The 16,461-nt window shown below is 30.3% G+C and overlaps 1 protein-coding gene across 10 annotated transcripts in view; it reads right to left on the bottom strand.

Annotated features, from left to right (window-relative positions):
• Window positions 1-356: 356 nt before the first annotated feature.
• usp (ultraspiracle) overlaps window positions 357-16,461 on the bottom strand; it is a 114,383-nt gene continuing 98,278 nt past the window's right edge. For 9 of the 10 annotated variants that reach the window (XM_067045612.1, XM_067045607.1, XM_067045609.1 and 6 more), the window contains 6 exons: window positions 9,949-10,098; window positions 7,667-7,832; window positions 6,698-6,838; window positions 6,297-6,417; window positions 5,930-6,154; window positions 357-4,904 (listed from right to left, as the gene is read on the bottom strand). In XM_067045612.1, the coding sequence (XP_066901713.1) occupies window positions 4,645-4,904; window positions 5,930-6,154; window positions 6,297-6,417; window positions 6,698-6,838; window positions 7,667-7,832; window positions 9,949-10,098 (1,063 nt within the window). In that variant the 3' untranslated portion in view covers window positions 357-4,644. The remainder of the gene's footprint in view (window positions 4,905-5,929; window positions 6,155-6,296; window positions 6,418-6,697; window positions 6,839-7,666; window positions 7,833-9,948; window positions 10,099-16,461) is intronic. The other variant, XR_010842951.1, reaches the window with a different exon arrangement.

Below are 16,461 nucleotides of genomic sequence, written 5' to 3'. Positions count from 1 at the left end.
GAGAAGGACGTTAAATATGTTTGTAAAGGATGTTAAATATGTTTGTACTTGTTTTTGAATAATAAAAGGAGGATAAGAGGAAAACAAAATTATAAAACTTATTAATAAACCTTGAAATATAGGTAATCACGCAACCTTATAGAAATGGACTAAGCTATACGGATCTATTTACTGGGTGGATTTTTTAAACTGGTTTTTCTTCACATGTTTTGAGTTCATTATCATTCTTTGCAATCTGTTTTATATGAAATTCAACATCCTTTCTGTATGTTATCTCAAACTTGCTCTAATTCACATATTCAGTTATCTAAAGGAATAAATGGATGGAAAATGAGGTAAGAAATAAATAAAATAAATGAATACTAATTATTTGTATTTATGAAACACTTAATAATTAATGCATTTTCGCTGTAATCATATAAGAGCAATTTGCATATACAGCCCTTTACATATCACAAATAATTTCATAAACACTTTTATTTCAACATATTTAGTTGTATAAGAAATAATTTCAATAAGAAACAAAAAGATTTACAAAAAATATTTTCTTCAACTTATCAAGCATTGAAAGTTCTCTGTTTCTGGGTTAAATATACCTAATGATTTTATTAACAATTAGGTGAAATGGAATTGGTAATAGCTAATTGCAATGGTTTTGAACAACACACTCCTTTTATATAACTATTACATTATTTCAAATAAAAAACAAATTAACAAAAGTAATCGGTGTACAAACTCACAAAAGTTCTGAATGCAACATTTAAAATATTATCGCCTTGATTTAATATGATACTTTTTCCTAAAAATGAATATCTTATTTTATAGATCATTATAATAGAATATTTCCAACACAATCCAATTTTAGGCCTCATTTATAAATAATAACTGAAACTTCAAACTTTTTAACAACAAAAACGGGTAATTTATACATATTATAGTTCATAATAATTTATATTAAAAAGCTTCAGTTTTGTAGCTAGGCAAAAATCTGTTAGCACTCAAAAAATAACAGGATTTTTATTTATGTGAGCTTTATTATTTTTATGGTATTTAATATACTAACCAGTACACACAATTATTTTAATTAGTATGCATTTATTACCCCAATTCGAAACTATTAAATTCCATGGTTTACAAAGCGAAGTAGAAACTATAGAACATGTATTTATAACAAGATAGGATATACACAAAATGAACAAACTGAAAAGTAGGAAATAGCTAAAAATTATAGTACATGTGAAACAAATATTATAGTAAATTAAAATTAAGTTAAAACTAACATAAAAATTTCTGATATATGTATAATAGCAGATTTCTATATAAACAAACACATAAGAAAATATATACAATCATATTTTTTAAATGGTAAGGAAAGCGAATGTAAATTACTTACAATATGTGCAAAGTCATTCTTTAAATAATGTAAAATAATATATTTACATTTAAACAATAAAATCAGCACCCTCTGCCAAAAAAAAAAAATTTATAAGATCTTTTATACAATTACACAATTAAAAACAATTGAAAGGCCAGTGTTATACTCTAGGGCCTAGTCATTTCTTATAATTATGCAATAAAACCTTATGCATATTTCTTTCTTTTTACAAATGGCTTGTGTTGTTCTGACATCAGCAATGTATAGGTTATAAAACCTAAAGTGAAAAGGAACAATATATTTATGGGATGATGGTAGGGATATAAAAAGAAAAAACAGTTATAATATACAAAATGTTGAAGATCCAACAACTTTGCTGTTTATTTTAAGATAAAACTAAGATTCAGGAACTGACTATCACTATGCAGATCCATGGGAACCACCAATATCTACTTCCACTAACAGTTATTTTAACTAACCATTTTCAAGCATACACAATACTAGAAACAGAATTTGGGTTATAAATGATTTCTCGTGCTTCCAAATTATTGCTTGGATTATTGAAGTATCAATATAAAAAAATCAGTGGTTAACACATCCATTATCCATGAGTTTAATGTTCTAAAACTTTCTTATAATTTTTAGATTACATTTTTTTCAAGATTATAAAGATATCTAAAAATATAATTCTAAACAACATAAAACCATCATTATGTTTTACTCGAGTAATTTTCTCTAAAATAAAAATAAAAGTAAACATTTTATGTACTTACACTACACTTTGTCTTTAGTTCATTACGAATACATTACATAAAAAAGCAAGTTATTCTAGTTTTGTAATAAATAATTATTGCAAGTAAGCATTATGTTTTATAGTTAAGTTATATAGGCAGAATCAATTTTATTAATGTTTCATATTAAATAAACAAATATGAATCATTAGAAAATTGATTACTGATAATATCAAACAGTTTGAAGCCCAATGAAATGGAAATAATAGAATTTTTCACAAATAAAGTTAGTTATAATTAAACTTAAAAGGAAATGAAAGCGTCTTCAAATGTTTTCAAATAACACTTGATTAAACTACCACATTTTAATCAGATATAGTAGATCGATTAGTTTCATGCAGATTGACCATGAGGACTCACAAACCACCATTGTTCAATAATCATTTATAGATACATTTTACGCTGTTGATAGCAATCATTAACATATGTACCTTAGCCAAGTAACACAATTCAGTCTTAAATAAATATTGTCAGTTTTACAAGTATTAGGCATTAATTTAGTTTGCCAGGTAAATATTTAGATTTGTAGATCAAATATTGTATGAGTCAAACTTAAAAAAAAAAAATATCATTACTTCCCTTTTATCGTTTTGAATTAAATGTACAGAGTTAAATATAATTATTTAAATTAAAATATGTCACCTAATAAAAAATACTCATGAAAAATGACAATTTATTAACCTGTTGAGTGCCAAAGCAGTTCTGGACCGTCCAAATTTTCTTGCCTTTTATTTCTCGCCATGGGTCCACTTTGGAATTGGAATAAGTACTACTTGGAGACCAATTGGACCCTTTCCAATAGTTTTGCAAGCTTGGGTTATTGGACATCCATTGCATTTATATCTGTATGTTAAATTTTTCTCTGACAATTCCATGGCATTCAACTTGTTAAATAAACAATTTCGGAAGATTGTTTCTTAAAACAAATACTTGATTAATTCCAAATAATTCCATTTCTCTGTTACTAAGACACCTACACATGTCCAGAACGTTAGATTTAGGATTCAAATCGAATTAAAAAAGAAAATTAAACTAATTATATTTAATTAGCATATATTCTCAATATTTAATATACTGAAATTGTTATTGATGGTAAATATTAAATTTACTAAATAAAACCATATGCCTCAATAACTAAAACTACCATCCGGCATTTGAAGAGCCCTAAGTATTTCTGCTTTAAATAATAAAACAAATAAAATAATATTAATAGAACATGATACATGCTTTGTATTCACCTGATATAAAAACTTTCCCAAATAATAAACTCGCAGGTGAGCAAACATATTATAATTATTTTTTTTAAACAGTAATAATAACTAATAAAATAATATACTAAATCAAGCCCAACGTATTCAAAGTATAAAAAAACAAAATTAAAGTCAAACAACTGTTGCAGGGAGAATCATAATTATAACATCCAGAATGCTTATGTAACCCAAAAGAAGATAGTATCCAAGATACTGCATTGATCAAAAATACATGGTAAGAGGTGAGGGCAAAAACTTGCTCTCTTGAAGCTAACACAATTTTTATTATTAAATTAGTGTAAATAATAGTAATATTTAATGGAACTAAACAGCAGGTATGCCTAATATTGCTGAAAACAGCAGATGTATATTTATTTAAATAATAGACCATATAAATAACTAAAGAAAAGTAAATAAGTAACTTTTAAACCCAAAATTATTTAATAATCAGGGCTGACCAGATAGGGAATGGCTATCAAATGGATGTATCCTTGAAGGTTTTTTATGCTATGGAATGAATGGCAAAATTCTGCTCTGTTGATAGAATAACAGTTTTTTTTATTGCTTGTTAGTATTTACCATGTATCCAATTACCAACATCTATAAGGTCTAAAAAATGGCAGTGGCCAATATTTCTTAAGAAAACTGGAGGCTAGAATACAAAATGCATGGATCTTACACCGAAAACTGAAAACTCGAATGCCTTTACTTGGTGGTGCATGGTTTGCATCAGGCCATAACTACTCAAACAAATGGTATTGTTTAAAATTACTTTTGTTTTTTTACCTTACGAAATTAAAAAAAAAAAAAAATGTTTTTTTACAACAAAATCCAAACAAAATTAGTTAGCATATGTGTTGATAACTTATACTTTAAAAGACCTAAGTTCCAATTTTTTATAGAGACATATACTATTCTCAAAAATCATGAATTAAACAAAAAATCAATGTGTCTTTCCCATAATGAATCCGTTGGTGGTATAACGTAAGTTAATATAATAGTTTATATTATTTTTAATTTTTTCATCTAGTAACATTTTGGTATGTATATCATCATTGCATACCATTTTGGATGTGTAATACTTTATACTAGATGAACCATATTTAGTTTAAATAAATAATTATAATAATTACAAGTAAAATATTTGTCTCAAACAACTAAATTTGTAAATAATGGAAATATGGCAATGATGAGATCTCTGTCTCTGATAATACAAAACTAGAGGAAGCTACAACCTGTTTGACAAGTCAGATGATTCTAGCATCTGTAATAAGAATGTGTCGAGGGGTATGTCATGAAGAACCCTATAGAAGAAGAGAGGTTCCAGGCATTTGAGACCAATAGACCTCAGAGAAGGCAGTCGAAGCAACAATTTAGCAAAGCGCCCGGGCTCCTCTGGATGGGTTGATCTAGTATATTCTTCAAGTGCTGCATAGACTTTTTCCCTCAGAGTTTCAACTTCTCCTATTGATCTCAATCCTCGAACATCTGTTATATATAATATCAATCATTAGGGAAAACAATTAACTAAATGGATTTGATTTTTGATATTTTATATAAATTTCAACAAAATTTATACTTGAGAAAAGACAATAGATTGCACTTAATGATATTTCGCATTACTCTGATTTAGCAAAAACCAAAGGAAACAGGGACAAAAAAAGAATTCTTAACTGACTAAACTTGATTTTGTTCAGCAATAGAAAGGAAATGTGTCAAAAACAGAATTATGTTTATTGAGTAGTAACTAACATTCCTTAATTTTAATCAAACTTTTGTATTTATTAAAATTACTAAGATGAAATTTCATATAAGTTTATTAATTTCACAATGTTTTAATGAGCTTTTAATTTCAGTTATAATTTTACTTTTTATGAAGCTGTAGGCCGATTTTCTAAAATGTTTGGTTTAAGGTCACTTCAGCTTTTCACTGAAAACTCAAATGGTTTATTTTTATGGGTAACTTTTATCACATATTTTTTTAAACAGATTTGATCTATTTGAATTCATATTTTCATAAATCTTAATGGATGTTACCTTCCTGGTATCTGGGGATGATTGTATTGAATATTACAATTGAAGACTTGAATGGAAGGTGTTATTTATGTCATAAACAAATTAATTTGAAAATAAATTGAATTCAATGTTTATCTATTCCTGTTTTAGAATGTAAAACTGATCAACATTATCAATAAATGAATATCAAAGATACTACAAGAGAACTAGAAAAAAATCAGCTAAAAAAGGTTCAGTTGTTTTTAGTTTTACTGAAGAAGTAAAGTTGTTACTTTAAAAGTGGCACAAGATAACCCAGTGAAATTTTTACACAATAATCATAAAACCATAAGGAAATAAATTAAGAAACTTTCCCAAGAATGGGCCAATCGTCTTATTTTTCCCATTTGGTTAAACTAAGTTGTTTTATTACTTAATGTAACTTTAGGGAAGAATCAGGGAGTTATTAATTCAAGTTTTGAAATAAGAATATATTAAATATTAATAAAGATACTTGCCTGGATTATATAATATTATGGTTCTAAGGCAACCAAGTTCTGCCTTATCCATCTTCATCTCTCTCATCTTTGAAACTAGTTCAGTGAGAGCTCTGTCAAAGATAGTGTCAACACCAGCTTGATGAGCAGTATTTCGACAAACAGTCACACCTGAACCCAGTACTATTTTATCTTTAACACTAATAGAGCGATGAGAAAAACCTGCAATAAGCAGCTCATTCCAACCTAAAACAAAATTTTATAAACCAAATACAATACAACTTAAAAAAATTATATATTTAAAAAAGTTATGTATAATGAATGTCGTGAAACTTTTCTTTACTGAGTAAACTACAAACAAAGATAAATAGTAACAAACAATATTTACCAGCCTTGAGAAGAAGAACTTGATCTTCGATAGGCAGCGATGTAAAATGTGGTATTTGTTTAGCCCATTCAACCAACTGAACCAGTTGTTTATCAGTCGCTTGAAAAAGCGTATTGGCATTCTGAAGCATATTAAAAATGGGTAATTGAGTATACATATATAAATAATTGAACAAATAAAAGATTTAGAGAATGTATCGATCAAAGATTACTTCAGCTTTTTGAAAAGTAAATACTGTTGATATAAATGATGGATGCTGGACTATTACAGCAATTCTAAATAAAATTTAGAAACAATATTCTTTACTTCTAGTTCAAAAATAATTAAATTACATTTACTAATCGAAAATATAACGAGACATTACTTCTAATAATTTTAAAAATTAATTAAACAAATAATACCTCGTACTCTACCATTGGTTCCACTTTAAAATCAACTCTTCTTTCTGCTTCTAAAATCCTTTCAACAGGCATATCTGTGTGAAAGCTGCTGGTGCTTTCAACTTCATTTTGATCTCTTTCCTTCGTTCGTTGTCTTTCTTCCTAAAAAGATAAGTTCTAGTCAGATATTATTAGAATCTCAAGAAATAATGAATGAATGAAAAAATAATTTTATTCCCTTAAGAATAAATACATGATGTACTCAAGATTAATTGTCTAGCAAACATTTAAAAAGTTTTAATATACTCAATGAAATTACATCAAAACCTTAGGCTAAATTATAATTTATAATAGTAATCAATAATAGCTATATACATTGCTCACAATGATGTGGAGGTTTGGTTATGTAGAAGATGAAGAATAGGTGCTGTTTAAAGGAAAGAATGGATGAGAGTTGGCGAATAGAGATAGAAAAAGAATTTCAGAAGGAGATTGCACATATAACGAAGGATTTGCTAAAGGTGGGGGGAGTTCTATATAAATCGATCAGATGGGATCTGGGGCTTAGTGAATCGATGGATGATCGTAGAGTAAGGGCATAGGTAGGTTTTTTTTTTTAAATTTTAAAGACTTGGATTAGGAAAACACCTAGGAGGTATTGCCTTCATGAGGTTGGTTAGAGGTACTGCAACTTGGTATACTAGTGGGAGACATGAGAGCACCTGGAAAACCTGAAGATAAATCTTATGAAGCAATTCATGAGTCTCAACTCTAGACCAGCAGATATCCCTCCGTAGACCAAGCAGCCATAGTCAAAGTGGGAGAAAATGAGAAAGGATACTAGAAGTTGATGGATATTCTAAAGAATAGAATCTTAGGAATTGTTTAAGTGGAGTTATATAAACCAGAATTATATATTACATAATTATATTAAAAAAAATTACATTTGTCTATAGAAAAATATAATAATTACTAGAAAAATCAGGATACCTGAACTGCTTCCCTTTTCATTCCCATCGATAAACATTTTTGATATCTGCAATATTGGCACCTGTTCCTTTGACGCTTATCTACCAAACACTGTTTGTCTTCACGGCAAGCATAGGATAAGTCTTTACGCACTGTCCTCTTGAAAAAACCTTTACAACCTTCGCAGCTGAAAACAAAAATGGAGAATGTTAAATTAATAAATGAAACATTCCTTAAGCTTTGATACCTTGTAAATCCAAAAATAAATTAGAATAACTCAACACATCATTCTAAATAAATTTCACCTTAACCATCATTTTGTAAGATACCTATGTAACTTTTTCTAACTTAGAAAATTCCCTTAAGATGTACCTAGAAAAAGTTATTAAACTTTTTTTTTTTAAATTGGATGAAGTTTGTTTCGGAATTACTAGTTATCAAAGTTTATAGTGAGATGAAATCTTTACCACTAAATGAGACATATATGAGAATAATAATTATCTCACTTTATGTTACTACGATGGAGGCTTATATTAGTATAGACATGTTAAGGCGAACCCACATGTTGGCCGCTCACCGCGAATCGGAGGCGAGTACAAATGCTTGGTAAACAAAGAGCGGACCATCCACATGTCAGTGTTATTCAGAGAGGCAAGCATGGCGGACGTACACGTGGTTTCAGCCATTACACTGGGATTATATTATTTTTATTACAAAAAGAAAATTAAATATAAATAAATTAGATTAAATATCAAACTTATTATAAAAAGTAACTACAACCTCCTAACAGCTCTCAGTTGCACTAGACAAAGAACAATGGTGGAGATGCTACACGAACGCTCTCATGAACCCCTCTAGGCGTACCAGCCCAGCCAAGCCAGCCATCCACATGCTCGCGCATGTCTGAGTTCGCCATGGCCAACATGTAGAGGCCCCTTTAGAGTCCCTTTATATGTTTCGGAATATGTAGAATATGAAAATGCTATCGAATAATAATGATATCATATCGATATAATTTTCATATTCTGCATTCCTCAAAACTTATAGAGGGGCCTATGTTAGAAATCAGAAAAGTTAAAATAAATCGATACGCGACCTTAAAATCGATAGCATTTTCCTTTTCCGTGTGCTAAGAAACATCTAAGAGGGCTCTAATATATTGGGAATCAGAAAACTTAAAATTAGTCTATACGCGATCATAAAATATATCTATGTACCGCCACAGGCCTGTAAGACAAAAAAATGCAGTCTCACGGCATATTATTTATACGAATACGAATGTATTCGAATGGTTAATCATTTAATTTTTTCGAATAAGAGATTATTTGTCCATAAAATTTACGAATACAAAAGTATTCAAATGGTTATTCGAATTGTTTTGCCCGAATAATTGATCATTCCTTTTAAATGATGAAAACAAAAAAAATTCGGATGGTTAATGTTTTTGTACGAATAATTGATTATTCGAGTAGAAAATTCACGAATAAAAAAGTATTCGTCTCTCGTCAATCGAATAATATTTGCCCAACTATAGTTCTATTCACTAGTAACAACAAATCCTTTAAGAATAGTAGCAGTATTTGAGGATCAAGACAACAGCCCTACTGCAACCCTTTTTTGCGTACTTACTAATAGATGTCTTACCAAAGATTTTATTAAAAACCAGAACCAGCTTGTTGATAAATCAACAAAGGTCTCCAAATGTTTTATCCTGAGGACTACACTAACTTTATTTCCAACTTCAAAGGCATAATTAAGAATACAACATTAAATATGGGGAAAAAATAATAAATATTTATCCCATGAATTTTCAACAAATTTAATTCTCTTCATATAATGATAAAATTGTATCAGATGGTTTTTTATATGATAAAAATTTAGCAAGTTTTTTGAATTTTTCTTTCTGAGTGATCTTTTCTGACATATCTGATAAAATTTAAATAAATTAATTATTGTAATATTTGTTTGTAATTGTTTTTTATAAATGATTATAACAGTAAAACAGTCTATTTTTAAGTATTAAAAAAATATAATTCATTATTACTTACACAGTAACCTGAAGGCTAAGGCCAAACTAGAGGAGACTAATAGTGACTAGTAGAGCAGTGACTTAACCCAGCCCTTGTTGCCTAGTAATGTATTTTGTCATTCACAACTAGTGCCCTCCAGTGTGGCTTGAACCTAGATTTCTTTTGTCATAAAATCTGCCTCATCTCAAATGATACTACCTTAACAATTATTTTGTACTAAGGTTCTCAATAAACATTATAAGTACTTCATTCTATTACAATAATTGAACAAACCTGTAAACTCCATAATGCTTTCCTGAGGCTCTGTCGCCACATATACTGCAGAGATGTTTAGAACCACTGAGTGGATGGTTAGGCGGATAAGGTGTATTCAGACTCTTGTTACCATTTCCAAGTACACTACTATGTGCCATACCAAATCCCCTATAAAAAAAAATTAATAAATGTATATTGTATTATCTAGACTAAATTAGGATAAAATACAATTATTATATTTTAAAGATATACTTGTTTTTTAATAACACATACCCTACCAACAGACCAACCAAATAAATTGGAACAAATAAAAAATTGTAATTTTCTTATACAAAGATAATAATCTTCCATTAATGAACTATCGTTTATTGTATTCTTTCACTTACATAGTATTTTCCAAAATTGTGGGATATTCCCTCAGCCTCAGGATATTCTATAAGAACATCAAATGTAACTAATAACTGTTACAAAACCTTATTATTTAATCTATATAAAACCATCACAATACCTGTTGTTTTTTTTCTTAATGACTGTAGTAACATTCTTTATATCCACTCTTGTTATCCAAAACACATTTCTAGCAAAAACTTATTTTATTGTCGTCATAGTTTTTTTTTTTTTAATTATTTATTTATTGTAATTTACAACTGTACAAAATAATACAATAGGTAAATATGTAGTATGTTTCATATACACTTGAAAATGTTGGGAAGGAACCACTCATTGGTGGTACTTCAAACATTAATTTAAACTAGAAGGTCTCGTGGCCATCTTCTTTTCAGACGCCTCGGAGGATTATCAGGGATTGTTAAGGATGAAAGATTAAGAATTAATGGGTTCATCATAGTTTAAAATTCTTCTCAAGAAGTGGAAGAGTTCCTTTTTTTTAATTTTTGTCACTGTCAGAAGCCCAGAGAATACTGACTGACCATCCAGCTAAACCCCTGTATTGTTTAATCTTATGTATCATGCTTTTTAATTTTAGTACACCTTCCTATGTTTACCAATTATTTATATTTTATTTTACTACATTATATAATTCTGAATTACTACTACATTTTGAATGGCTTGGAATTCTTTGCTGCAATTTTGAATATTTTCTATAGTTTTATTTAAACTATTAAATATTAAATTAAAAAAAAAAACTGTAATGGCCTCCTGCTGCTTTGGTTTTTCTATTGCTTCCATCCCATCCTTTACTGTTCTGTCTCTTTGATATATTTTTTATTTTTATAATTCAAAATATCCCTTGTGTTACTTCTATTGTTCTTATCCTGATTTTTACCATCACTACACCACAGATTATTAATCATTTTTCTGGGATACAAATTGTCTTCTATAAATTTTCTTTTTTAATCTATAAATCATTTCATTTATGTTTGATATACAAAAGAACCCCTATTTATGTCATTGCTCTAAAAAGATTCAATGTTTTCTTTCAAACAAATAACTTCTTCAAGAAGCGAAAATGGATTATTGCATGTATATAACCAAAATATTATCGAAGAGCTGCATCAATGCCCTCAAAAAAACATATGTTATTCGCTGAGCTGTGATGACTACTGAGCCAATCAATCTTGAAGCTTTGGGAGCATCCTCAGAAAACTACAATACTGAAGCTCCCCACTTAACCAATTCATTCACAAAATGACAAAAGAAGCTGATTTTGGGATGATCATTGTGAGAATGAAATAGCAACATCATAATACTAAAACTATATAATTTCCCAAAGTTGTTGCTCAAGAAGCAAAGCCTTGAGGCTGCAACAAAATTTAAAGTTTTGGAAAGCTCAAGGAAATAGTTACTATAAACAGTGGATCAATTCATAAATACTTTTGTTAGTCAGAATAAGTTGTTCTGAGTAAATAAAGCAAGGAGGGAATTCATATTTAGGTGTCTCCATGTATGATGTTTACATTCAAGGGTTAATTGGCTTTTATTATTAAAACAAATCTCATAAATGACATCAAAGACTATGCTTTTATTATTTTTTTATTGACATAGACTTCATCAGGTCGAACATATTTTAATTCAAAATCAAGCTCCTCCATAAATTCAGCACATTATGTATATAAAGAAAATTTTTATAGGTTAGATACCTATGATACAAATCATAATTTTTTTCTCTCCATTGACCACACCTCCAGCTCCCCCCCCCCTCTCTCTCTCTCTCTCTCTCTCTCTCTCTCTCTCTCTCTCTCTCTAAAATAAATTATTTTTTATTACAGAAAATATCTTAAATGCCATATTTAGTGATAAAGGTATTTATCACTAATTTATTTTAGTTTAGATTAAGTACGCAAACTATTGCTGCTTAGTTAGGTTAAATCCCAATAATAGGTTAAAGAAAAAAATGCCTGAGAGCTTTCTTGAAAGAGAATGGATGATCAACAATGAGATTAAAGAAAGGATAACCTGTTCTGAATGATATTGCATTCTGCAATAAATTTCTTTAATTAAAGGAAATTCTCTGTGAAAGGGCTACAAATTCAATTTTCTTCTAATACTTAATGTTCTGTTCTTAATGTCGCCAGGCATCTAAACACTCCAGATTGTTGCCTATTTCAATACACGTGTTCATTTCGGTAAAGCCCAAAAGTTCCAGTTTTAAATTTTTTGATTATGGGTACCGTCAGATTTACATAATCCGAATTTTCTGATGCCACCCCTTGCCGCGGACACCGGAAGACTCCGAAGACGTTGCGACTACAATGCCGCCCCACCCTAAGCACCATGAAAGCTAGGACCTGGCCCGCCCTTACCATCACGCCAGAGTCGAGGACACGCTGGCCAGCCACTAAGGAAGAAATACGTTATTTCTGGCACCAGGCGAAGACACATGGTTTTCACCATATCGCCCATCGCACACCTTGACGAGGAAAGCGACTAGAAGACGTTACCGCAGTCCCTCCAGGGAATTAACTAATAAACAATAAGAAAATACATGCATGATATTAATGGACAGAAAAGTCTCACATTTTCAACACACCTCTTTGTTCCACACTAACTTAACTTAATAAAATTTAAAAATACAATCGGGGTACCAGCAGTACAGCACGAGCAGGTCCCGATGTAAACAGGTACTTTTTAAGCGTTCGTAGTTTGACGTGCTGTTATAATATGCAGATGTGAACAAATACAAGTAAGCTTCAATGTACGTGAGAGATCGACAGTAGCTAACCACCAACATAATGGCTCTCGTCTCCGCATCCACTCTTCACACACTTGTGTTCAGGTTGGATGATTTTTTTTTTCTCTGTATTAGATATCTTTTGATTCGGATGCAAAGTATGGGAGTCATCAAGTTATCTAGGAGCTTTATTCTAAGCAAGGAATGTGATAATTTACTACCCGAGGAAATTTTAATAGTTTTATTTAATACAAGCTCCGGGAATGCTTTTTAATGCATAATTTTTTTTTTTTTTAAATACAATTTTAGACAAATTAAATTTAATTTAACTTTCTTTCTACCAACAATGTTATCCATTGTATTATTATTTACGTTATTTATCGTAAAAAATGTCGATTTTTTATAGCTACAAACCTTTCTAAATATTTGAAAAATACACATGGATCTATAATCCTAGTTTTGTATTGTAGTAAATTCCATAGTCTTTCAAATGATTATCTCCTAGAAGATGCACCATTTCAAGTTATTAATACACTATTTTTATAGGCATTAATTTTTTTTTTTAAATTGACTTGAAGAGAATTACTTATTAATTGAGAATTTTTTGAGGAATAGTCTTACTACACATCTATGTCCTAAGGAGAATCTTAACTAATAATTTATACTTCTTTATATAGGTAATGTCGACACACTGATCAACAAGTCAATAAGTGCAATGCCGCAGATATAAAGCAGCCCACTTTTATTATAAAGCAGGTTGACATTTACAAAATATACACGGATTTTAAGTATAAAAGTTTTAGTTGATTTTAGTTTTGTATTGTATAGAATTTTATTATCTTTGAAATAAGATGCTATGGTCTTCCAGAACATGTATAATAAATGAGTAATTTGAAAATTTAATTTTTGTAGGTGTTAGAAATAAATTTGCTAGAATTACTTAGCCTTTATTTATTTTTTTTAAACCTAGGCTTATCTATAGCAACACATACAAGACTCCGGACCACTAAGCCGGAAATTGAGGTAGAGATGGGGTCTCCTTCGGAAAATATTTGAAAATTAGGTTGCTTTAAAGTGTATTTTGAGTCACTTTCAGAGTTAATTTGTTAGTTAAAACCTTTAAGCTGACACCTAAATATCAGAAAAGATAATTAATGAATTGTTCTATCAATAAATTTTCACAAATATATGTGTTGCGGGACCCTCCCGCAGACTACTGGTACAGAGGAAAAACCATAATCGTCTGCGGGAAGGAATAAGAGGAAGTTTCAGGAGTAAGGGATGAGCGCTAGAATTATTCCCACCAGAGATTCGCAGGGAGGAGAAGGTAAGTCGAGGAGCACGATCACCCAGGCATCTTTGAAAAATTAAATAAATGACTTAGATTATAGACGAAATTATAATTTAATGGGGCTCTCGGATACTATCTTCCTGTTGGGGGAGTATTCCTTACCTCTCAATCCCCCGGGCTAACGAAGGGAGACTATATTATGTCGCCTATGGCCCCGCTACCAACCTCCACTTATCCCTAAGGATTACTAAGAAAGAATCTATTCCAACAATGAAGTGGCGTCCTCTTATATAAACTGCTTTAAGCTTTGAGAAATCAATTATGCCAGAGAACTAAATTTTTAATGTATAAGCAAACTGCATATTGGTAACGTTAAAATACCGATATTTTTTTTTTCTCTTTCTTTCGTCGGCCCAAGACTCCTGTTGGAGTCCTACACTGCCCCCTGTTATGTAGAATGGAGATTAGGATGTAAATTATTATTTATTTAATTTTTAAAATAAACTGTGAATTGTGCCATAAATTTGCACTACTGAATAGTAGCCCTATCTAGATTTGTTCCTGTATTTATCATATCTACTGCAATTTAGCATAATGTGTAATGGGTCCTCGATGGAGTTGCATATCGCACATTTATCATTTTTTTCAACTGTAATTAGTGCCAAGCCGCGATTTGTACGGCCATGGTTAATTCTTAATGTTGTAAGACTTTTCTCTTTTACTTAACATAAGAGTTAAAGAACCACAGGCGTGGAGAGACGTTAGGTTGGGTAGTGAAATGATCTTTACCTTTCGAATTTGACTCCCAGGCATACCTATCCAGCCATTCACTAATAAAGTATTTTTTTCATCAATCTAAAAATTTCCTGTAAAGGCAAGTTTCGCATTTTCCAATCTCCCCAAAGACCGTTTTGCTATATTATCAGCTCGCTCATTGTCATACAAACCCATATGAACTGGAACCCATTGGACTTTAAATTTGTTATTTGATGAACTATAAACTTCTTCTATTATGTTATTTATTGGGTAAGATGAAATATGTTGTCGATGTATGTTTTTGAGTGAATTGCATACGGAAGCGGAATCTGTTAGAATTAGGACTTTTGTATTCTTATATTTTCTGTTTGCTATTTTGAAAGCTTCAACGACACCGTATAATTCAGCACTGTATATGCTAAACTTGGTGGGGAGGTTTATCGATGTATCCTGGTTATATTGGACATCATATATCCCGACTGCAACTTTGTTTTTATCTTTAGATGCGTCTGTATACATTTTTAGATAATTTTTATGCTTTTCAGACAATATTTCCAGTTTTAGAACTGTCGTTGGATAGTTTATTCTGGTCAAATCTGATTGGAATAGTTTGGGATTGGTTTTTATGTTAATTTGTAACTTTGGAATGGGATTACACAGGTCGAGTGATCCGGGGTTGATGTGTGTTAAATAGATGTTTTGTTTCTTGGGTTATAATTCCTACTTTTGGAATGTATAAATTGCCGTTTCAAATAGCTTGATATAGAAGGTGGCAGCGGTATGAGGTCACTTTTAAAAGGAATTTTTTTACTAACCAATTTCTTCTCGAATTCCGATAATTGACTCGGCAGACTAAATCTCTTTCACATCGATGAATAGTCATTTAAAAGTAAATATAAAATGTAAATGTCTTCTACAGCCAATCATATTTACAAAATAATTTTAATTTCTCCATTACCGATCCCTCTCTACAACTCTTTTCTTTTCCTCCCTATTTATAAATATGGACATATAGACTCGTTCTTCTTTAAAGTGGGCTCTAACGACCTTGTGGTTTCCCAAGGTCCTCCTGAAATAACCCCAACTGCCATCATGCCTCGTCTCTTCTCCCTCATCGTCCATATTTTTTCTCTTACTACTTCTGAACATCGCTATTTATAGCTTATTGATATGAAAGGCGCTTACATGCATTGTAAACATATGTAAGCAAAGGTTCGTGTTTAATTAAGTTAAATCTTTTAGTTTAGAATGTACAACTACACATGATTTAAAATATATGAAAAAAAATTGAGTAGCTGCAGCCAACAATAATAATTAATCGGAAGGCATACTCATCATGGAAATAGACTAACTT

This window comes from Halyomorpha halys, unplaced genomic scaffold, assembly GCF_000696795.3.
Source record: "Halyomorpha halys isolate HHAL.00 unplaced genomic scaffold, Hhal_1.1 Scaffold25.1, whole genome shotgun sequence".
NCBI lineage: Eukaryota > Metazoa > Arthropoda > Insecta > Hemiptera > Pentatomidae > Halyomorpha > Halyomorpha halys.
This window is presented reverse-complemented; position numbering and strand designations above follow the sequence as displayed.